The 23,185-nt window shown below is 67.2% G+C and overlaps 4 protein-coding genes across 4 annotated transcripts; 1 reads left to right on the forward strand and 3 right to left on the reverse strand.

Moving 5' to 3' along the window:
- Positions 1–302: 302 nt before the first annotated feature.
- ANAPC2 (anaphase promoting complex subunit 2) lies at positions 303–9,221 on the reverse strand. The gene is made up of 13 exons (XM_070430263.1): positions 9,082–9,221; positions 8,224–8,846; positions 7,177–7,309; positions 6,083–6,257; positions 5,552–5,671; positions 5,144–5,261; positions 4,525–4,706; positions 4,183–4,324; positions 3,952–4,027; positions 3,671–3,874; positions 1,111–1,240; positions 744–979; positions 303–667 (listed from the first exon to the last, which is right to left on the reverse strand). Exons 1-13 carry the CDS (start codon positions 9,184–9,186, stop codon positions 455–457), a joined length of 2,457 nt encoding a protein of 818 aa, XP_070286364.1. The 5' UTR covers positions 9,187–9,221; the 3' UTR covers positions 303–454.
- A 57-nt stretch (positions 9,222–9,278) lies between these two features.
- SSNA1 (SS nuclear autoantigen 1) lies at positions 9,279–10,701 on the forward strand. The gene is made up of 3 exons (XM_070429969.1): positions 9,279–9,373; positions 9,699–9,898; positions 10,200–10,701. The coding sequence occupies exons 1-3, from the start codon at positions 9,322–9,324 to the stop codon at positions 10,305–10,307; spliced, it is 360 nt and encodes a 119-aa protein (XP_070286070.1). The 5' UTR covers positions 9,279–9,321; the 3' UTR covers positions 10,308–10,701.
- Positions 10,702–12,082: 1,381 nt separating this feature from the next.
- Positions 12,083–19,135, reverse strand: TPRN (taperin). The gene is given in 5 exon segments (XM_070430264.1): positions 12,083–12,232; positions 12,322–12,428; positions 12,519–12,756; positions 17,256–19,063; positions 19,066–19,135. Coding segments are annotated over 5 exon segments (2,286 nt in total). The 3' UTR covers positions 12,083–12,169.
- Positions 19,136–21,635: 2,500 nt separating this feature from the next.
- TMEM203 (transmembrane protein 203) lies at positions 21,636–23,147 on the reverse strand. Its single transcript, XM_070430269.1, has one exon. The coding sequence runs from the start codon at positions 22,925–22,927 to the stop codon at positions 22,517–22,519; it is 411 nt and encodes a 136-aa protein (XP_070286370.1). The 5' UTR covers positions 22,928–23,147; the 3' UTR covers positions 21,636–22,516.
- Between the last annotated feature and the right edge of the window lie 38 nt (positions 23,148–23,185).

The following is a 23,185-nucleotide window of genomic DNA, read 5'->3' on the forward strand; positions in this document are numbered from 1 at the left end:
TGGGAGGCACCGCAGGTTCCTTCCCGAGGCCAGAGGAGTGAGGCTGGAGCTGGAGGCCTGGCGAGTGGGGTGGCTCGAGGGCCCCCAAGCCAGGCCTGCTCCCTCCGCCTGGTTGAGGGCCTCAGGCATGGCCACGGGCAAGAACTCCTGCAGGCAGAGCCCACGAGCAGGTGTGCAGCCCTGGCCTCCCCCGGGGCTCCCTCCCTCACCTGCTCCGGGAGCTGGGCCCGCCAAGTGGAGGGAGATGTGTCCGAAGGTCACCAGGGGCCCACAGAGCCAGCGGCACAGGGAGGGGGTGAAGAACCAGCTGCTTTACTCTGTTCTCTGGGGACAGGTCACGGGGGGGGGGCGGGGGGGGGGCCAGCAGCTGGGGCATGGGGGGGGCGGGGGCGGGGCCTCCGGGCCGGGGGCCACTGTCCATCCTGAGGCCACGGCAGGGGCAGGGGCCGGGGCGTCAGCTGCAGCTCTTGGGCAGGCGGTAGACGCCGGCGGCGAAGACCAGCTGCTGGTCGCGCACCTTCTTCTGCAGGAAGGCCTGCAGCTCCTGCAGGTCGATCTCGGCCAGCGCGGGGCCGGTGACCACGAACATGCGCAGCATGCTGTAGATGCGCTCCAGCGACAGGCTCTCCAGATTGGTCAGCATGGCCTGGATGTACGTCCAGAAGAGCTGGGGACAGCGCGCGTCAGCGGCCGCCGCGGCACCGCCCTCAGCCGCCCGCCGCCCGCCCCGCCCGCGCCCGCACCAGCAGCTCCTCCTCCTTCTGGTCGGCCTGCGAGGCCATGCCCGAGTCGCTCTCGTCGTCGCTGTCGATGAGCACCATGTTGTCACGGTCCTGTGGCCGCTCCTCCTCCACCACCGAGAAGGTGCCGGCGGGCTCCTCGCGCAGCACGCCCTGCTGCAGCCACACCGCCATCCGCCTGCGCAGCAGCGCCACCGGCATCTTCACCGCCTTGCTCAGCGCTTCCAGGGTCCAGCTGGCTGAGGGCGGGCGGCCAGGCACGGTGGGCGGGCGGGGCCAGACCCCCACCTCTGCCTCGTCACCCCCAGGCCCCGTGGGGAAGGCGCCGCCCAAGTCCTGCCCACCCTCCCGACAGCGTCGGGCCGCTCACCTTGGTCCTGGAAGTACAGCAAGACCACGGCCTGCACGGGGGTCACGGCCACGGACAGCGTGCGGTCGGCCAGCTCCACGTCCATGGTCACCAGCCCCAGCGTGTGCTTCCAGCTGAGGGTGCGCATGGCCTGCGGAGGGCGGGGCGAGACGTGGCCGGGCGCACAGAGGCCGGACCGGCGCCGGCCCCCAGGCAGCCCGGCAGGCGGGGCTCTGCCCGCTCCCCCCATATAATGGAGCACCAGCCACAGACACTGAGGAAGGCCAAGCTGGGTCTCGGGTGGCCTCACCCAGGATCAAACTTGGACACAGGCCGCTGCCCGAGTGACTGGTTAAGACGAGCTCATCTTGGGGAGCCTGGGCCCTCACATGACAGGACCCGTGTCCTCGTGAGAGGAAGGACACACAAGACAGACACGGGGAAAAGCCACATGAAGACAGTGACGTGGCCACAAGCCAAGAGGCGCCAGCGACTCCCTCCCACAGCCGAGGGCACAGGGCCCGACCCTGGGGTCACCCAGCTTCCAGAACACCCCCTGCTGTAGGCCCCCTGGCCTGGGGCTTCGCTGTGGCAGCCACAGGGATAGGTTAGGGTCCCGGGAGGGGATGCTGCTCTAACAAATGCTGACACAGGGCGTGGCCATGGAGGGGGTGGGGAGCGACCGAGTTGCACACTGCATGGACTGCCTGGAGGGACAGGTGCCAGACACACGGACAGTGAAGGTCGCCGTGAGCCTGTGGGAACGAGGGACATGCCCTGGAGCACCGAGGGGTGGGGGGCGGGACCTGCTGGTGGCGCTGGGTGCGAGCAGACCTGCAGGTGCTGAGCTTGGAGGCTGAGCTGAGCCTCCCAGGCCGAGGTGGGAGGTACAGCCTGGCCTCTCGTGTAAGAGGGAACCCGGCACTGGGCCCCGCGGGCCGGGCACTCCTGGGAGCCAGAGTGGGGCCCAAAGCTGGCTGTGCGGTGGAAGCAACCAGCCAGCCAGACGTGAGGGCGCCGGCTCCGCCGTGGACGCCGTGGGGAGCCCACAGGTTCTGAGAATTTGCTCCCCGGGGAAAGGCTGCCTGGACTGAAGGGGAGACAGCGGACGAGTGCTTGGCGGGCAGAGCCAAATGCAGGGGGCCCCTGTGAGCAGAGGACAGCACCCCGCCATTAGCCTCGAGCCTCAGAACCCGGGGTCGGACGCGCTCTGTCGGAACGAGGGCGTGTGCCCACCCTCCCCACGGACGCGGGGCAGGCAGCCCGTCTGCTCAGGGCTCCTTGCGGAAGAGGAACAGCCCAGGTCTCTGCCTCACCGGACTCGGTGGGAGCTGATGCCGAGAGCGGGACTCTGAGCTGCTGTTTAGTGAGGTTTTGAACTGAGTGGGAGCTGGAGGAGGTAAGACTTTGGGGGCTGCTGCATGTGAGAAAGGCACGTGTTTAGGGGCCCAAATTGGGGTCCTAAGAGAGGTGACGCCCTGACCCTGGGCCTCAGGAGGCGACCGCGCTTGGAAATGCGAGTCAGGGGCACTCCTGTTACAGACCGTGGAGGACCGGAGGGAGAAAGCGCAAATCTGTTCGGGGCTGCATTGTGATGCCAACCTCAGTGTCTCAACTTGGTCATTGACAAAAAAGGGGAGAAAGAGATTCCTGGTCTCACTGATACCACCGTGCCTCGTCGCCTGGGGCCCAAAAGAGCCAGCAGGATCCGCAAACTTTTTCATCTCTCTAAAGAAGATGATGTCCACAAATGTTGTGAGAAAGCCTCTAAACAAAGAAGGTAAGAAACCTAGGACTAAAGCACCCAAGGTTCAGCGTCGTTACTCCACGTGTCCCGCAACACAAAGCAGGCGCACTGCTCCGAAGAAACAGCGTACTAAGAAAAACAAGGAAGAGGCGCAGAATATGCTGAGCTTCTGGCTAAGAGAGGACGGAGGCCAAAGAAAACGCCAGGAACGGATTGCGAAGAGACAAGACTGTCCTCTCTGAGAGCTTCGACCTCTGAGTCTGAGTCCAGTCAAAAATGAGGTTTTGTAACTAACAAATAAAGGAGAGCAAACATAAAAAAAAAAAGATATTCCTGGGAGACCGGGAATAACTTTTGCGTCATTACAGATGCAATCAGGGTGTCGCACTCTCAGAGGGAGACCTGGGCCCGGGGCCGGGAGGAGCCACAGGTGGCTGCACAGCGGAGGGCGGCGCCTGCACCGGGCGCCAGAAGCCAGGAGAGGCAGGAGGGCCCTTGTGGACTCGGGGCGATGCCCTGTGACCCCTGGCTGGGACCCTCAGGAGCCAGAACGAAGGCAACAATCCTGTTGTTCCGAGTCCCTGTCTGGGGGGGCGGCTGAGCGCTGCTCCAAGTCCCTCCATCACCCCACAGCGGAGCGGGAGGCCGGGCACCCCACATCGCACACAGGACCGGAGCCCAGGCGGCAGCAGCACACGGGCTCCAAGGCCGAGACCTGGAGGTCCTGCCCTACAGCCCCGCTGGTGGGAGCCCCGCCGGTGGGAGCCCCCTGGGGGTCGGAGGCCCCGGGCGGCAGACCTGGGCCGGGGGAAGGGTCTCCCCGTCAGGCAGTACCTTCAGCTTCTCGTACTTCCTGCAGTAGACCTCCAGGGCCTCCCGGATGTCCTCGGGCACCTCCAGCTTCTCGTCCTTGAAGGGGGGCCAGAACTCGCTGGACAGGATGACGGCATAGACCGCGAACGGCGGCTGCTCCTCCAGGGGCCGCTTCTCGTCCTCCTCGCGGATGTTGGCGTTGATGCGGCGGGAGTCGGCCATGTCCTGGGGGGACGGCGGGGGGGCTCACCAAAGGCGGGGTTGGGGGGGCGGGGGGGGGCAGGGGCGGGCACAGCACTCACCTTCAGCATGACCTCGCAGAAGTGCATGGGGGCCTCGCCGAACCGCAGCTTCAGCAGCTCCACGTTGCGGATCTCCCTAGGAGGACGGGGCTCAGGACGGCGCCCAATGCCCCCACCGCGGGCCACTCCCAGGCCTCCCGGGCAGCCCCTGCCTGGCCCGAGGGGACTCAGATCAGCACGGCCACACACGGGCCCACCAAGGGTCCTGCGCCCGCAGTGCTGGCGCCTCACCGCTCGGGGCTGAAGCTGAGCTGGTGCAGCAGGCGGTCGGCCAGCAGCGAGCGGTACTCGTTGATGAACAGGTCCTTGCTGCCGTAGATGCTGACCAGCAGGCTGATGATGTCCGAGGAGCGCCGCTTGGAGCTGGACTTCCCTGCAGACGCGGGAGGGTCACTGCCGGCACCTCAGGGACGGTGAGGCCCCCCGCTGAGCCGGTGAGGCAGGACGGGCGCCGGGCTGGGAGGCCGCTGACCTCTGACCCCTCAAGCCTCAGGGCCATGTGGCAACAACTTGGAAACCAGAGCAGCCACCCAGCCGGACCCTCCCGCACAGCTGGTGGGCTGGGCGGCGGACCTGGGTCAGCGTCCACGGGGTCGGGGACCCAGTCCTCGGGCTCCCCGGAGTCGTCCTCGCTGTCCTGGCCAGTCTCCAGGCTCGCTGGGTCCGTCTTGGACAGCTCGACGGCCAAGTCCCCGGTCCCGTCCGAGTCCCCGGTCAGCCCGGCCACGATCTGCCGCACCGTGTCCTCCCGCGTCCTGCCAGGGGGCGCAGGGGCCTCAGGAGCCTCACCCTCCACCTGACCCCACGGCGCTCGCTCCCTCCCCACGGCCAGTCCCGCCTGCAGGTCAGAGACAAGCATTAGGCTTTTGTTCAAAAAAATAAAACAAAATAAAGTAAAACAAACGACTGTGGGAGCGGCAGGAGTGAGACGACCAGGTGACCAGGAACAGCCCTTCCAGGCCGGAGGCCGCAGGTGCGAGTCAGGGCAGCCGAAGCCCCAGCCCTACCCCGCTCAGGCCCCTCCTGAGTCTGTCCCCACTGCGGCCCGGCTCCGCCCGTCAGCCTGGGGCCTGGTCAGAGGAGGCACCTCTCGGTGCTGGGACCGGGGTGGGGCGGGGCCTGGTGTCCCTGAGCAGCAGGGCCCCCGGGAGCTGGGCTGCAGGAGAGGAGCAGGGGGAGCCCCAGCACGCACCTCAGGTAGCGGCGGACGGGCTCGCAGGCCACCTCCAGGATGACCATGGAGGGGTCCAGCACGCGCAGCGCCTTGATGGCCGAGATGTAGAGGGTGATGATGTCACACGTGTTGACGCCTACAGCCGGGACAGGAGGCTGAGGGTGACGGCAGCACCCAGGGTGGCCACCGGCCAGCCAGGGGATCTGCAGGGGCCAGGTGACTGCACGCCCGAGATCTGAGCCACCGCCCGCCCCAGCAAGCAGTCTGTGCCGGGGACTGTGCACCACCCCACCACCAGGCCAACACCCCAAGGGCCCCCCAAAACTGCTCCTTACCCACCTCCCCCCAGGCCCTGCAGGTGGCTGGGAGACTGGACTCTTCGCTTCCGGTCCTGGGCCCTGAGGTCAATGGGGGGTCGGCCCATACCTGGGTGGAGAAGCCGTGTCTCCAGGGCGGCCTTGAGGGACACGAGCAGCTGCTGCCGCTGGTCAGTCCTCTCCAGGCAGTACTTGAGGTCCTCCACGGCCGGCCGGGAGTCGGGGAAGTCTGCAGGGAGAGGCTGCCCTCGCACCCACACACAGACGCACACGCAGGGGGCGGGGCCTGGAGGGTGAACGGCCACGCCCACGCCTGAGACAGGAACACCCACTGGACGCTACACTACCCTTCACGTGCCCACAGGTCTGACTGCAGCTGCCCTGCAGGGCAGACCGCCGGGGCACCGGAGAGCTGGGCCGGAGCAGGGCTGAGGCCACGGGGGCGGGTGGCCACCAGAGGCACAGTCCCCCACCCCAACCCCAACACTGGGCTGGGGAGTCCACCCTGGAGTGGGGAGCCGCGGGGGGGAGGGGGGTGGTGGGGGGGTGGCAGGGGGCAGCTCTGCTCCGGACAATGCAGCCCAGGTGCCCTCACCACCCTCAGGAGCGGGGGAGGGGGGGGCCGGCGGGGGCGGCCGACCTCGGATGATGCTGAAGAGCTCCTCGATGCGCAGGCCCGCGTACGTGCGGTAGAAGAACCTCTGCGCGTGGCAGCGCCAGCGGCGCAGCGTGGGGCCGGCCTCGGGGGACGCGGGCCGGGCGGGGCCGTCCTGCAGGAACACCTTGCCCAGCCAGCCGACCACCCTCTCGATCCACTGTTGGGAGAGCACATGTGGGCCAGGGGGACCCGGAACAGAGGCGGACAAGCTGCACCAACAGCCACCCTGTCGGCTGGGCCCTGGGCAGCCCCCGTAAGGCCACCTGCTCTGGGGGCCGGAAGCACATCCAGATCAGCAGGGGGACGGCTCCAAGGGGGCGTCGTAGGCCCACCATCAACGCACCCCCTGCCCCTTCCACGTGCAACAGCAGCCCGACTAGGGGCAGAGGACGGGCTGACCCCCACCTGAGAGGGACCACACACAGCCAGCCCCCACGTGCAGCCGCTCAAGGTGTAGTGAGCGTTTCTGAGCGTGAGCAGTAAACCTACCAGAGATCCCGCCACACGGACCCAGGACACACAGCGCACCCCACAGACGCCCAACCCCGCGAAGACCCCCTGACACTGCACCTGGGGCAGCACGGCTTCCCGAGCCAGGCCCCAGGCCACGACCACTCAGACCACGGCTGCGGGCAGCTGCTTCGTTCGAACCCCCTCCCCCACCCCCACCCCCGATCGCAGCTAATCGGCACCGGCAGGAGTGACACTAACACGACGACGAGGTGGGGAGGACGGCTAGGAAGCGGGAGCAGCTGGGTGACCTCACGGTTGGTCCCAGCTCCTCCACGAAACCCAGAGCAGAGTCCGAGACCACATCCCAACAGTGTGGGCGCCCCGAGGCCCCTCACCGGGACACAGCAGACCCGGGCGCTGCCTCCAGCCACGCGGCTCACACCGACCGCCGAGCATGCTGTCACCGAGGCGCCCATGAGGACTGCCTCCATCTGGCACCAGGACAACTCAGGCCGTTCAGCCCAAGCGAGGCCGGCTCCTCGGGTCCCCACATTCCGGCAGCCTGTCCCGTTTGCCAGAAACCCATTCGCCTGTCCCAGGAGACACGCCCCGGGGGCCATTACCTTGTGGAACTCGCGCAGGAAGGAGCGCTCGTACTCGCCCCGGCAGCGGTCCTCCATCCTCTCCCGGGTCACCCGGTGCAGCGTGACGGTCACGGCCTCGGCGCTGACCCGCTCCAGCAGGCTGAGCCGGTGCCTGGGGAGAGCCGGGCTGTGGGGCGTGCAGAACACACGCACGCACAAGCACACCCGCACACGCCCCCACGACCCTCCTGGCAGGGACGACGCCACTGTGCCCGGGGATGCTGAGAGGACAGAGCACCTCCCCAGCTGGCCTTGCTGCCTGGGCTGGGACACTGGCTGTCCCGTGCCAACAGCATGTGTGGCTCTCAGGGTCAAACCTCATCTCCCAGAAATGGCCACCACGGCCACGTACATACAGATGCCACTGATGGTGGCCTTCAGCCCAAAGCCTGTCTGTCTGTGATGCCAAAGGGACCCATGAAGAGATGAGGACTGCTCTGTGTGACGTCACCTGGGACAAACCCCTCAGGGCCCCCCACCTGCCGGCACAGCTACAAGACTCTGCCTATCGGCCACCCTGCTGCCATCTCATTCAACGGGACGGAATCATCCCGAGTGGCCACAGAGGCTGGAGGGCCACACACCAGGACCCGGCTCCAACAGCAAGGCCTTTCCTCTTCAAAGGACTGGAGAGGCACCTGCGTGACCAAGTACCACCTCCCCTCCAACTTGTGCTACAGACAAAAGCAGCAAGTCACCCTCTCGCAGCCACAGGGCAGGACGCACGCCTCCCTCCCCCGGAGCCACACAAGGCAGAGCCGGACTCCGTAGGCACCTGGAGTCCTGCAGACTCAACCAAGCCAAGCGTGAAGCCGGGCTAGGGGGAATGACTGAGAGATACGCCTGTGTCCAGGGCAAAAGGTGTGACATTCACAGCACAAGGATCCTGGCCACCCCCCCTCAGCCATGGCCATGGCCATGAGGACAGATGGCACAGACCCCGGCCAGCTCGCCCGCTCTGTGCAGAGGCCAGCGGGGCCCAGGGGAGCAAGCAGGCGTCGGGAGCAACGGGGCACGAGTACTCACAGGACCTGGCTGAGCTGGTGGAACTGCTCCAGGGCCTGGCGGCACCAGCACTGCTGCTTCTCACTGCCGCACCCCGCGCACAGGGGGCTCTGCAGGAGCCGGTAGTAGCGGCGGCGGGCATACCTGCTGTCCAAGTCCCCCTCCAGCTCGGGGTCCGTGCCCCCCTCTCCTTTCCGCTTACTCTGCATGTAGACCCTCAAGAAGCGCCCGTAGAGGCGCTGCACCGTCTCCTGGAAGGCCCTGGGCGTGGAGAAGAACAGGACGCCCCGCAGCGTGGTGTGCACCTTGTCCCGCAGCCCCTGGGCGCCGGTGCCCATCAGCAGGCCCAGGCGGGTCCACTTCTCCAGCAGCTCCAGGCTGCGCAGGTAGGGGTCCAGGCGGCTCTCCAGCAGCGCGAACGCGTCCAGCAGCAGCAGGAGGCACTGCGGCTCGTCGGCGCAGCCCTCGCGCTGGGAGACGGCGTTCCAAAACTCCGGGGAGATGTTGGCCTGCAGGTCGCTCTGCAGCACCTCGAGGAACCACTCCTCCAGGACCGAGTGCAGGCCGTGCGCCCTCAGCACCTCCACCGCCGCCCGCAGCTCCTCCTCCTTCGGCGGGACTGTGCCGCTGGTCCGGGAGGACGCCTGGAAGGCAGCGGGCGGGACAGAGGTGAGCACGGCGTACGGGTGGGGAGGCCGGGGGCAGGTGGGGGCAGGTGGGGAGGCCGGGGGCAGGGGCAGGGGCAGGGCAGGTGGGGCAGGGACAGGCGGGGGAGAGGCTGCGGAAGCCCCGCTGCGCCGCGGAGGGAGCCGGACCGCGGCGGGCGGCGGACGCAGCCCCAGGCAGCGCGCAGGGACCCGGGAACCCGCGCGGCCTCACCAGCCCCAGCGCGGCCGGCGGCACCAGCCCGGTGCTCACGGTGTTCCAGGCCCCGCGCAGCTCCAGGGCCGGCCCGGGGGGCCCCTCCGCCGCCGCCGCCGCCATCGGCGCCCACTGCCTCCCAGAGCTGCCCGGCGCCGCGCGCGGCGATGACGCACACGGAGGCGGGGGCGCGCGGCGATGACGTAGCAGGCGGGCGCCAGGCGGCGGCGGTTGGGCGGCGGGGCGGCCGGCGGCGACATGACCCAGCAGGGCGCGGCGCTGCAGAACTACAACAACGAGCTGGTCAAGTGTGAGCGGCCGCGTCGGCCGGGCGGCGGGAGGGCGCGTCTGTGGTCCTGTCGGTGCGGGGGCGGCCGGCGCGGGGGCCGTTGGGACCTAGCCCCGCACCGCCGTCTGCGGAGGGAGCCCAAACTTGGGGCTCGAGCCCGTCCTGCCTCCAGGCTCCGGCCCGGCGGTCTCGTGCGGTGCCTTGAACCCCGAGTCCCTGGGAGCAGGACGCTGGCGTGGCTCGTGGCAGGCGCCCCTCCCCCCCCCCGTGTCCGACGAAGCAGTGGGGTCCGGGGTGGGTGGGATGCGCCCCCTCCCGCGCCCACAGCCGGTCCCTCGCGCCGCAGGCATCGAGGAGCTGTGCCAGAAGCGCGAGGAGCTGTGCCGGCAGATCCAGCAGGAGGAGGAGGAGAAGCAGCGGCTGCAGAACGAGGTGAGGCAGCTGACCGAGAAGCTGGCCAGAGTCAACGAGAACCTGGCGCGCAAGATCGCTTCTCGGAATGAGTTTGATCGGACCATCGCGGAGACGGAGGCCGCCTATCTCAAGGTGGGCTCGGGGCCTGGGCGCCCCCAAGCAGAAGTGACAGGACGTGGCAGGGCCAGGCCCGCGGGGGGTGATGGCGTGGCTGTCCGTGGAGCCTCGTGCTCTGTCCTGGAGCAGCGAGTGGCAGCAGGGGCCAGAACTAACGCGCTTTCCTGGGTGTGAGGGAGGGGCTTTGGGCTAGACTCTGTGGTGGGAGGTGGCGGGGCTGCCTCTTGGCTGCTCCTGTCCCACTGCCCCTCGGCCTGGCCCTGGGGGGACTTGGCTGTGGGAGCTTCCAGCAGGACCCCCGTGTGTCTGTCCCCAGATCCTGGAGAGCTCGCAGACTCTGCTTAGTGTCCTGAAGAGGGAGGCGGGCAACCTGACCAAGGCCACAGCCTCGGAGCAGAAGAGCAGTGCCGGCAAGGACAGCTGACCAGGATGCAGGTGGGCAGGGCGCCTCCACTGCTTCCTCGACAGGCCCGTCCCCAGCAAGCCTGTCTTCAAAACGCCTTGTTCATGGCAGCAGCTGCCTTCAGGTGGCAGCCCCCGGCCTCCACTGCCCCTGGGTACAGCCTCTCAGGTGGGGGTGCAGTCCCCGCACTTGCCCAGGCAGTGGGGGTGCGGGCTCTGGGTCAGCTCTGCTCGGGGCCTGAAGCCCCATACCCCCCTGGACTGCAGGGCAGCCCCGCTTCTAGTCTCGGCTTCACGGGAGCCCCTCATGCTCCTCAGCCAGCAGGTGCCCAGGCGGCAAGCGGGCAGGGGCCTCCTTCACCTCAGAGCTTGCCCTAGTGGCCTGTGACTGTCAATAAAGGTTGTTTTTATAGAAATCCATGGCCCCTGCTGCCTGTGTTCCGTCAGGAGAGTGGGGCTCCTCTGGGGAGGGGGTGGGGAGGGCCTCTGCCCTGGGAGACAGAGCTGAGGGTGCCCCTGAGCATCTGTGACCCTCACACCACCCACCCTCCTCATTCCTGGCCCTTCCCCTGACTCCGGCACATGCAGCCTGTCCTTCCCTGAGGGCTCTGCCTGCTGGTGCTGGTCCCTGGTGTCTGGACAAGGCCTGACCTAGGGAGATGTCCTGGGTTCCAGTCGCCCAGCAAGGGCTGTGCCTCAGCTCTGATTCCAGATCCCACTCAGCCTGACGGCCTCACTGCTGCCCACCTTCCCTGGCCACCCACCAGGCATGCCCTCTCTGGCTTTGCAGGTGCCTGGGGCCCAGCCCTCCAGCCCTCGTCCTCTCTAGGTCCACCTGTCAGGTTCCGCAGCTGCTTGCGGGGGGAGTGGGGAGGTTGGCAAGTATGTAGGTTGAGAGTCCAGAGACACCAGGCCTACTCCCCCAGGAAAACACTCCTCCCTCCCAAGCCCGGGCTCCCCAGGGGGACAACCTCCCAGCCAAGGTGTGGACTAAGTGGCCCTGGCTCCGGGGTACAGCTGGGCAGGCAGCCGAGCCCAGCCTGGGGCTGCTCCCAGCAGGCAGCTCTGCATCTCCCTCCCCTCCCGGGACCCGCTGGGTTCCCCTGCCAGCTGCTAGCACCCACCCCACCGGAGCCCTCCCCGTGGTCCCTCCCAGGTTCTTGGCCCTTCAGAGAAACCGCTTCATACCCAACATCCACAACACCCAGCCCACCGCATGCCGTCCCGGCCCCGGGTCCAGAGTCCAGCCCGAGAGCAGGCCCACTGCCAGTGCTGGTGGGAGGGGTGCCCCAGAGGTGAGGCCTGCACAGGGAGGTCCCTCTCCTGGGCAGGGGGTGGCTGGGAGGGCAGCGGGCTGTGGGGAGTGAGAAGCAGCCCTGCGAGGTGTGGGGGTCCCCCCCAGGCACAGAGGTCCAGGCTGGGCCCCATCACCCTCTGTGGGCTCCTCTCCGCTGCCAGCACCCGGTGGAGCCGAGCCCCCTTCTCAGGCGAAGGACCACACGAGGAGGCAGCGGGTCCAGTGCTGTTTATTGAGTCCGTCAGAGGTGAGAACAGACTTCCATTCATCACAAAGGAGGCCGAGCTCAGACACGGGGTGTCGGGGGCCTGTAGTCCTTCAGGGGACAGGCAGCTGAGTCAGTCCTTTGCCCTGGACACACCCACAGTCACTGGGCATGGCTGCCAGCAGGACCTGCCCCCAAATCAAGGCTGCAGGGCGAGACCCCCAGGGAAGGAGTGGCCTCTGGTGGCCCAGGCTCAGGCCTGGAGCAGCAGCATGGTTCTGAGGCCCCAGGAAAGGGGTGGGCTTTGGGGGAGCAGAGCTGGCAGGGCAGAAGGGGGTGTGCAGAACGAGGGTGGAGCCTGGCCATCCTGGTGGGACTGGCGTCAGAAATACAGGGCTGGCTCGCTGCGGAAGTCCGAAAGGTCGTTGTGGCTGGCGGGGGTGAGCTGCGGGGTAAGAAGGCCGTCAGTGGGGCCACCCAGGCCTTAGACACCTGCCTCCACCCAATGCTGGGCATCCTCCCTGCCCCACTCACCATGACCTCCTTCAGTGAGGGCTCCACCTCCCCCGGGGCCTGTGCCAAAGGCTGCTCCTGCCACTTGCTGAAGGCCATGGAGTGCTTTGGAGTGTAGCTGGACAGGCCTGCAGGCCAAGGGCACACGTGGACACATGAACGTGTGGACGTGGCCCAGGCACCGACTGGGCTGTCCACCTGGACCGGCAGGTACTCACCTGAGCTGCCGTCTGGCGGGCGAGGGCTGTCGGGCGCCACGCTGTGCACGAAGGTGGCCCGGGGCAGGAAGAGCGCCAAGGGCTTCTCCACTGCCCCGTTCAGGCCGGAGCCACCCTCCTCCTCCTCCTCCTCCTCTTCCTCCTCCTCCTCCTCGCCCTCGGCCTCCTGCACCAGGGAGCTCTCGGATGGGTACTCAAACGTGGTGTGCAGGCTCTTGTCATTGAAGGAGATCTTCATCTGGGGGCAGAAGGCACATCAGCCAGGGCCTGCGCCAGCCACCAGATGCCTGGCCACCAGGGTCCTCCTGCTGGACCCGGAGGCACCGTGACCCCCAGGGGCACAGTGGGGGCTGTCAGACCTGAGCTGGGCAGGACATGCCATCAGCCCTTCAGAGGCTGAGAGATGGGGGCCGCCTCTCATCAGAGAAGACCCTCCACCTGAAGTCTGCAGGTCCCCAGGCCCGGGGTCACATCACCCCAAGTGACCCCCCAGGGACCAGGCCCAGCCAGCACCCTTGGGGTCTCCAGAAGCCTCTGGGGCAGCTCACAGGGTCAGAGGGAACCTCAGGGAGCAGAGCGCTGGCCACACCTCCTCCCACCTGCTGGCCCCGCACAGGGCCAGAGTCCAGGTCAGGCTGCACTGGCCCCACCTCCTCCGCTCCTAGAAGAGCTTCTGCTGTTGGCGGCCAAGTTCATCAGGTCCAGCTTGCTGGGCACCTGGACATGCTACCCACCCAACTCGGCATGGACCACCGCTTCTGGGCAAGGGCCAGGCGCACCCGAGGCCGGGTCCCGGGGGCCAGAAAGCCAGGGGCTGCCACACGCCAGCACTAGGAAAGCAGCCCCAGGTGCCGTCACCCATTTTACAGACTGAGTCAGCGCCCTGTCCTCCCTGCCCCCTTCGCAGACTCCGGAATTCACACCAGAGCTGAAAGCCCCCAGGCCTGCTGGGCACGGTGGGCCGCCCGGTCGGTAATGAATACTCGGCCACCCGCCCGCAGCAGATGGAAGCAGCCCTGCTGGAGCTCGAAATATTAAACTCCCGGGCACAGGACACCAGCAGCCAGCTCAGGTTCCCCTCCTCCCCTGGAAGGAGCCGGAGCCGGAGCTGGAGCCGGAGCCGGAGCCGGCCCCCAGCACAGAGCCGTGGGGCCCAGGGACAGCAGGACAGGAGGGGCCTCGGGACACAAGCAGGACCACCAGCGCTCAGGACCAGGGCACACACTCTGGCCACTCCCCCCTCCTCCCTCGGAGCCCTGCTCGGCTGGCACCCCAACTCAGCCTGGCTCACACAGACACCTGCTGGGCAAGTCCAGGCCTGGCCCACTGCCCCTCGCCCCAGCCACCCACAGACACGGGGCAGGGGCAGGGGCAGGGGCAGAGCCAGGAGTGAGATGTCTGCTCCTGTCCCTGGGAGCCAAGGGCAAGGCCTGGCACGGTGATCAGCAGAGCCCACAGATGTCCACCAACCGCCAGGCGGCTTGGGGATGGAGCCTAGCCCTCCGAGAGGTCCCCCAGGAGGAGCCCCAGGCAGGGACCAGGGCTCCCTGTCACCCCAGGAACATGGCATTGTCTCTGAAGACCCTGAGTCCTCCAGCCCATCCCCCCTGAAGACACAGGAAGGGCCAAGCCAGGCCAGGCCGGATTAGCGTGCCCTCATTAGTCCACATGACTGGCTCCTAGCGGGAGGCTGGGGGCTGGGCGCATGCAGGCCCGAGCCTGGCACAGGCCGGCCGGGTGGGGGCGGGGCGGGGCTCACAGGCCCCTCCAGTCTCCTCACCAGCGCCCCCCGCCCCCCCGTGGGTGCCTGTCTTCAGGTCACAGGGTGCCCCGTGACTCATGCTGCGGGGGGCCACCCCAGACGCCAGGAGGCAGGAGGGAGTGCGGGGCTGGCACTGGCGCACCCAGGCACCTGTCTCTGGGGACTTTGCCCGCAGCCAGCCGGCAGGTGGGTCCCGGCTCACCCCCTCCCACTCTCATGGGCCTTTGTGCCCCTGGCCCCGCCCACCCAGCACAGCCGCCCTGGACTCTGGGCTGACTGGGCTCAACCAGCCCCAGCTGGGATGAGGGCCCCACCCTACTCTCCACACACCTGTTGGGCCCCATCCCCCACCCAGCCCAGGTGACTCCCACAGCTGGAGGGTTGCCCCGGAGTCCAGTGCAGCCCTAGCCCAGGGCCGATCCCCTGCGGGCGGCGGGGGGAGGTGTGAGGGGGGGAGCTGAGCAGAGCAGGGTCCAGACCTGCCCCGGGGTTTGGGTTTAGGGCGACCTTAGGGGGACACCTGCAGGAAGCTGGGTGGGGTGGGCAGGGCGGATGAGCGGCAAAGCCAGGCACCTGGTATCCCACATGGCAGGAGGGTGTGGGCCCCACCCTGGCAGGGAGGTGGTGGCAGTGGTACCTCGGGTCTGAGGGCCAAGGCCACGCCAGTGGGTTGGGGTGTTGGTCACCAGCATGAGGTGAGGGCAGAGGACCAGCAGGTAAGGAGATGAAGAGAGAAAGAGGAGGGAATGGAGCCACCAGACAGGCAGGAGCCTGGCCTGGCGGCACCTCACAAAGGGGAGGCCCTGCGGGATCCCATGGGAGGCGAGCGTGGAGCGCTCAGGGCCAGCCCCTCCCCGTGGCCTGGGGCCGGCCGGGGGTGAGGGATCAAGGCCGTAGCCCCCGCAGCAGCCACCCCTGGTCCCTCGGGGAGAGCGGAGAGCGATAGAGCATCTGTGATTCTGCAAAGAGATAACTAAGTGGGGACATGTGCCCGCCAGGCAGGCCTCCCGGTGCACCCAGGGCAGACCTAGAGCCCTCTGAAGCCACACAAGGCACAGCACCCTCCAGGGAGGTGCCAGCCACAGGCAAGCTCCCCGAACCCTGCTGCGCCAAGAGCCCCCTCGAGACCCACCGAACCTGCCCTGGAAAAGGCACCACCACCTCCCTCCACTGCCCAGGTCAGCAGCCACTTGGGGGTCAGAGTGTGCACGGTCAGCCCCAAGGTCCTCCGGGCCTGCAGCCCACCCTGTCCCCGCAGGGGATGAGGGAGCAGGGCAGTGATCAAACCACAGGCTGGCTGGAGTGGTCGAGGTGAGGACAAGGCCAGTGGCCCAGGGCCTGGAGGGGCCCCCAGGGACAACAGACAGAAGAGATAGGGGCAGCTCAAGGCTGATGGGTGCTCTGAGAGCTGGGCAGCCCCACCCCCCACCCCACCCCACCCCACCCTCCATCGGTCTGGCTCTTCCTGGGCAGGGCAGCTGGGGCATCCCAGGCAGGAAGTTGCTGCCAGCAGGTTGCGCTGCTCTGGCAGGGCCCCAGCCAGGCCACTCGGTCATGCCAGGCATCATCCATCTGGACCAGGACCCCTCAGGATGGCACGGGGCCCAGATCTGCTTCCTCTGATCACTTCTTCCTGCCCTGCTGGCCCTAGGCCCCGGCCTTCCCTTCTTCACCCACGAGTGACCCCCGCAGCTCAGTGCCCAGCTGGGGTGCAGCCTTCCAGCCCCAGGCAGGAGCCAGGCTCCACACAGCTGTGGGGACGGGACCACCCGTGAGCCCATGACCTCACTGTCATCTACAGAGTAGGGAGTGCTTTCACTTCCAGTTCTAGTGGAGGTCAAGGGTCAGAAAGCAAAGGCGGGAGGGGCAGCGAGGGCCTGCCGGTATGGGGTGGGGCTGGTGGCCATGGCTACTGGGTAGATCCCCGGCTACTGGAAGGAGAACAGCAGGGAGGGGACAGGGAAGGGCCAGGGGGGAATCATGGCCTGTGGCCCCAGGCGTGGGTGCCTGACCCAGCCCTGGGAGCTGGCAGGAGCGCAGATGCCCTCACAGGGAAGGAGGGGAGGATGGCACCAGGAGGAGAGGCGGTGCCAAGGCAGCAGACAGAGGAGGGGGCCTGTCCGGGGAAACTGGCTGGAGCAGAGGGGCCTCAGGGCCCTAGAGCCCAGCAGCTGAGGGAGAGGCCATCACTGCCCGGGTTCCACAGGAAGGGCATCTGCCCGCTGCCTGCCAGAGGGTCACGGGAGCTGGCCTGGAATTTGCCTCTGGGCCGACGCAGGTGATCGAGTGACCAGAAGAATCTGAGGAACGTAGTCCTGTGCCCAGACGGTTCCAGGCCAGTAGGCAGGGCAAGGCTTAGGGAATGAGGCTCCCGCCCTGTACTGGGTCTCTGCCCTCAGCCCTTACCCCCAACAAGGTGGGGTGTCCTCACCTCTCCCAGCATCACCCCCAGCTTCAGACTAAGCCTGCACACCAGGAGCTCCGGAAACACTCTCCCAAGACCAGGCCCCACTGAGTGCGGGCTGGGTGCCTTCTGGGGGGCTGAGAGCCCCTCAAAAGTCACAGTCCCCTGCCCCTTCCCGCTGCCGTCCTGGCACCTGCTGTCTGAGTCGGCGGGGAGTCCAGGTCATGCCAGGGCCACCGCTGTGACCTGGTGGCCAGGTGGAGCCACAGGCTCACACTGCTCTCCAAGCTGGACCTCAGGAGACAGCCCTGCCCGCCAATTCCAGGCAAAGCCTCAGAACCAACACAGGTGCGGGCTGGACCGACCCTGCACGCCAGCCTTTGTGGGCAGAGTAGCAAGCTGTGCCCACAGCCCCTGGTTTACAAGAGCTCTGCTGGGGCCCAGGCCAGGGATCCCCCAGCCCCAGCTCTCCTCTGGCCTCCATCAAAGCAGTCCCCCTCCGAGGCCAGGTGTCCTGGCTGGTGACCCGGGACCCCCCCCCCCCCCCCGTCCCTCGCCCACACACACGCACCTTCTTTCTCGAGGAGCCAGCCTTGGTGAGGCAGGACTTCTGCAGGGCCAGGTAGCCGCCAATCACCTCGATCTCGTGCACCGTGGGGTAGCGCTTCTTCAGGCCGGTCCCCGGCACAGCAGGGGGCTCCACTTCCTCCGCCTCCAGTGGCCCAGGCTCCCCGTTGGCCGGCAGGACCCCTGGCTTCCTCTTGGGCACCACCGTGAAGGTGTTGCCACCTTGGTGCAGGAGCTCCGATGGGTGGTACCGGGGAGGCACCCTGGCCCCCGAGCAGGGCAGTTTGGCTTCTTGGGGGACCTCATCCTCCGAGTCCACCTCATCGATGAAGGTGACGGGCAGCCCTGGCCTTCCGGGCTCCCCGCCATTCTTGGCCAAGCCGGACACCCCGAAGCCCTGGGAAGGCTCGGCTTCGGCGGCCGCCGGGAGGGACGGGGGCGGCGAGGATGGCCTCTGCCACCTGACAGCCTGGTCCACTAGGGCAGTGGCTGGCCTGGGGCAGGCCCCCTCCTGGCCCCCCAAGGGGCTCCTCTCTCCCACGGGTGCACCGTCAGCTCCAGACACCAGCTGGGCTCCACGCTGCGGGCGCAGGGAGGCCGGGACAGCCTCTCCCCCTGGCAGCCGCACAGGCCGCCTCCCTTGGGGCAGAGGGGCCCCGGTGGCCTTGCGCTTGGGGATGAACACGAAGGAGTTGCGGGAGTTCACACGGAGACTGGCCAGGGCCCGGGCCTGCAGGTTCCCCGCGGGAATCGTGTCCATGTCGGGCTTGGAGGCCGGCCGTATCTCGAAGGAGTCGTTGGCGCTGGTGGCCGAGGAGACCCAGCGGCGCTGGCTGGGAGTGGCACTGGCAGGGCTGGGCCTGGGCAAGGCCGGGGGCGAGGCGGGAGTGGCACTGGGGGTCCCGGGGCTGGGAGGCGGGTGGGCGGGAGGCTCCCCCGACTCCACCTTTGGCTTGTACTCACCCGGCCCAAGGCCGGAGTCCGCGATGCCGTTGGCAGCGCCGGCCGGGGACTCCGGGGCCGCGGGCCCGTTGGGGAGCGGGCGAGCGCCCGCCGCGCGGTGCAGGCCCCGGGGGTGGACGGTGAACGAGTTGCTGCTGGTCTTCTGCAAGAAGTCGCTGCGCCGGGCGCCGGGCCCGGTGCCGCGCCGCTCGGGCTCCAAGCAGGCGGCGCGCTCGCCCACGCGCGGGGCGGCCGGGCGGAGGACAGGCGGCTGGGGCGGCGGCGGCGAGGGGCGACTGCGCTCCGGGCTCCCGCGACGGCGCGGCGCGGCCGGCGGGTCGAACTTCTGGAGCAGACGGCTGACGCGGCCCGGCGACGGCGGCGCCTCGTACACGAGCACCTCGGCGGCGCGGATGCGAGCAGCCAGGCCCGTGGCGGGGTCGGGAGCGGCGGGCGGGAAGCCGGGCACCGACTCGATGATGAGGATGTTGTCGGCGCGGATGGTCCGCACGCCCGGCACCCGGCGGTACAGCTCCAGGAGCTGCTGCACCGGCCGCGCCCCCGCCGCGCCCGCGCCCGCGCCCCCGCAGCGCCGCGCTCCGCGCCGCCGCTCCGACTCGAGCCGCATGAACGGGTTCTCGCACAGCGGGCCCAGGCTATCGGCCAGCACGAGCCGCTCGCCCGCCGGCTCCGCGGGTCCCGCCGCGTCCGCCCCGGCCCCCGGAGCCGGGCCCCCGGTCAGGGCCGCCAGCTTGGCCCGCTTCCGCTCCAGGATCTCCCGCTTCCAGGCGGGCATCCCGGCGCGGGGCCCCGGGCCCGGCCGCCCCAGGCCGGCCATGCTGGGGAGCGACCGCCAAAGCCAGCGCGCTCTGGGAACTGCGGCAGCCGCCCGCCGGTTGCCCTCGCGCAGCGGCCACGCCCCCTCCCGCGACCGCCGCCCATTGGGGAAGGCGCCCTGAGACCCGCCCCGCGCCCGGCAGCCCAACCTATGACAGGAAAGGATGGCTAGCCGAGCGGATTGGAGAAGGCTCTCCCGAACCCCGCCTTCCCAGGATCTCATTGGATAGCGTCCGCCGCCGGCGCCGGCTCCCATTGGGGAAGGCCCCGTTGAACACGCCCCTGACGCCTCGCGTTGCTCATTGGCGGCCCTCACTTCCGCCTCTGCGCCCCGCCCTGGGTGCCGTGGGGGCGGAGCCTGGCGGGGGCGGGGTCCTGGCGGGCCCGGGTAGTTGGACCCCAGCGCTCAGCGTCGCGGTCGACCTTGGCCTGGCCAGGTAACTTCCTCTTGGTGCCAGCGCCCAGCCCAGCCCGCCTGTTCCCCCCTGAGAGCGCGTGGAGGGAGGACCTGCCCGGGACCAGGACCGGTAGGCCCGCCCCGCGCCTGTGGGCGATGCCCAGGCTGCACACCAGTCCCGCCTGGTCCGTGCCTGCCCGCCTGCGGCCCTCCGTCCCCGCGGGACTTGGCGGAGATGCCAATGCGGGACCCCCGCCAGGGCTGAGGAATCGGTTTCTCAGGACTTGATTGTGCTGCTCAGACAAGTGGGAGAAGCTCTATCCCACCCACACTTGCCACCCAGGAGCATGGGAGCTGCGAGGAGGCACCAGAGCGGACAGGAGTCTTCCTCCCCGTACACAAGCTCTCTCACGCCCCAAGGGCCACGAAAGCCAGGCCGTGTGTGCGCCCTGTTACCTCCCCACGCTACTACTGAACCCCTCATCCCAAGGCTGGGGGGCCCCACTGACCCTGAGGACACAGCTTCCCTGCCCTCCTGCCATGAGAAAGTGTATTCCCCTATGGCCGTGGTTCTCACCCTTCCTGACGCCGCGACCCTTTCATACAGTTCCTCATGTTGTGGTGACCGCCATGTCATTGTTACAAATTGAACATAAAGCATAGTGATGAATCACAAAAACAATCTGTAATTATATATGTGTTTTCCGATGGTCTTAGGCGACCCCTGTGAAAGGGTCGTTCGACCCCCAAAGGGGTCTCGACCCACAGGTTGAGAACAGCTGCCCTACGGGCTGCCCAGTGCCCACCACGTTCTTTTGGGTCCACTGGACTCAGGGGAGAAGGGGGAACTGGGGAGCAGGGACACACAGGTGTTGCCTGCCTTCCCCACCGGCCTGCAGCCTGCAGCCAGCAGCAGTCGCTCAGGAATGACGCTGCCTCCCGCAGCACAGTCCTCAGGGGAGGGACTCCACCGCCCTGGGCCGGCGCGAGCCTGAGGCGCCCTTCTCAGCTTCTGGATGCCGTGGCAGTAAATCACCTTTCCAAAGGAAAGTAAACCTTCTTATTCTCGTTACTTCTGCAGCAGCAGGACTCCCTAATTCTGAACTAAAAGAATAAAACGGGAACAACAAAACAGGCGACCTAGAAACAACATGAATCGAAAACTCACTCCAGCCCTAGGAGGTTTGGCTCAGTGGAAAGAGCGTCAGCCTGGGGACTGAAGGGCCCCGGGTTCAATTCCGATCAAGGGCATGTACTTCGGTCGCCCGCTCAATCCCCTGCCCAGGTGGGGGCCTGTGCGAAGGCAGCCAATCGATGTGTCTCTCTCGCATTGATGTTTCTCTCCGTCTCTCTCTCCCTTCCCCGCTCTCTAAAAATCAATGGAAAAATATCCTCAAGTGAAGATGAACAAACAAACAGAAGAGGAAACTCACTCCAAACGTTCAGCTTGCATTTGGCTTTGGCACAAGTTCCGTCATGCCTGGGCAGGAAACATGTTTGTAGCTGTGGCTCAGACCAGACCAGACCTGTCTCCAGCTCAAGCATCTCAGTGGCCCCGCAGCATACACACGTCCTCAGCGAAAGGTCACAACGCTGCTGCGCTACAAGGGTCCACAAACCTGTTCTGTAAAAGGCCGGACAGTAAACATCCTGACCCCCTGGTCCTCACCAGGGACAGGGGACGTGGCGATGTCTGGACCCCCTTTTGGTTGTCACAGATGAGAGGTGCCACTGGCATCCAGAGAGTGAAGGCCGGGGATGCTGCTAGATAGTCTACAATGCTCAGCAGAGCCCTCCTGGAACAAAGAATGATCTTGCCCACAAGACCAGCAGCGCACATTTGCTTCCTGTCAAACGTTCTTCTGTTTTCACACCCCTTTAAGGATTAGGACAAAGACAGGCCTCAGGCCGTAACCTGCTGACTCTACAGTGTCAGCCAGGTCCACAAAGACCACACGTTGGCAGGATGCCAAGGCTCTGATGTCACAAACTCCTCACTAGGATCTCAACACGGGCCTACCCCATGTCTTCATGCGGCTCCCAAGGCAGGAAGTAGGAATTCTCTGAGGGAAACCCCCCCCCCCCCATGAAGCTCCAGCAGGTCCCAGCCCTCCGACAGCCTCAGCTCTGTAACCAACCACAGCACACAGGAGGGGCCGTCCCGGCGCTCATTCCATTTCACTCCCAATGGGTCAGGCCACCACTGCGTTTCAGCAAAACATTCTATTTTATTTTTATCTCAGCAAAGGTCCTCATGTGGCACCTGACTGGTACCAAACCAAAGACCTCAGGCCAACAGATGTGAGCCGAGACCACCTGCAGGCTTCCCGCTGGCAGGTCTCACCGCCTCTGAGCCTCAGAGCACCGCTTCCCCTGCAGGTGCACTAACCGTGCTGGCCACCAGGTGGCGGGAAAGTGGCGACACTGCCACCCGCTGGGACGGGAAGCCAAGCAGAGCCTTGACAGCAAAGTTCTTTTCTCAGGTGACAGACCTCCAGACCAGGTCCCGATCACGCTTGTTGGACACCTTCCTGGGTGCCCGGGCCGGAATGAAGACAGGGCCATCCTTTCCCCAGTGGCAAGGGGAGGAGGTACAAGCTGCTTTGCACTCAGAGCTCAAACGTCGAAGGATCTTGTCTGGGTGAACGGGACAGTGAGCTCTGAGGTCAGTGATGCCGGCCAGCCTTGCAGCCTTGGCACACAGGCTGCTTTCCCGGGATCCAGGACAACACTGAGCCCACGAGGACATTTTGCTCACATGCGGTTTCCAGCTGCCAGAGGAGAGCAGGCCTCTCACGCTCGGGTCCTTCTCAAGGTCTCCATTCAGATGCGCTATTCAACGCGGGAAATAACAGGAAATAGCTCTGAAGGACCACGGCTGCTCTTTTCCTCCCTGCTGAGCAGTTTCAGACATGACTGGCATAGAGAAAACTGAGCACTCGGCGGGGTACAAGCTGGAGGTGCTTTCACACCCAGACTTCTCCTCCGGGTGCGGCGGGAGACCGGGTCCTCACCCTTCCGGGGTGGCCCTCAGCTCTGGGCCCAGCCTTCCAGCTGCGGAGAGCTCCCTTCCCGGCCCCCCTGCGAGGCTAGTTGACCCGGCAGGCGCGGATCATGAGCAGCTGCAGGAGAATGAAGACGGGAGACGTGATCAGGCCGAACCAGAGCTCCCGAGTCTGCTCCACCAGCTTCTGGCACAGCAGCATCTCGAACACGAACTTGAGGCTGAGAACCGTGAGGATCCAGAAGAGGCGGAGCACGGCCAGCCGCTTCTCCCCGTCCTGGAAGAGACGCACCGACACGATGGTGGTGAAGTAGGTGCTCAGCCCGTCGGCGGCGAAGAAGGGCACGAACACGTTCCACCAGGAGAGGCCGGGGGCCAGGCCGTCCACACGCAGCGCCAGCAGCACGGAGAAGGCCAGCAGGGCCAGCAGGTGCACGAAGATCTCGAAGGTGGCGAAGCCCAGCCACTGCACCAGCTCCCGGAGCGAGAAGAGCATCGCGCCGGCGGAGCGCGGGCCCGGGCCCAGCCGAGCGTCTCACCCGCCGGGCCGCGCCTCCTCTCCCCGCGGGCCTCGCCGGCGCCCGCCGCTGCGAACCGGAGGCCACGAGCGGCCCGCCTGCCCCGTTCCTCGGCCCCGGCGCGCCGCCGGCCCCCCGACCCCAGCCCGGGACCCAGCACCGGCCGCCAGCGGACGCCCGGCCCGCTCGGACGCCATGCCCCGCTGGACGCAGCCCCAGCGCGTCACTTCCGGGCG

This window comes from Myotis yumanensis, unplaced genomic scaffold, assembly GCF_028538775.1.
Source record: "Myotis yumanensis isolate MYYU_CA2020_CCGP unplaced genomic scaffold, mMyoYum1.0.hap1 SCAF_12, whole genome shotgun sequence".
Classification (NCBI taxonomy): Eukaryota; Metazoa; Chordata; class Mammalia; order Chiroptera; family Vespertilionidae; genus Myotis; species Myotis yumanensis.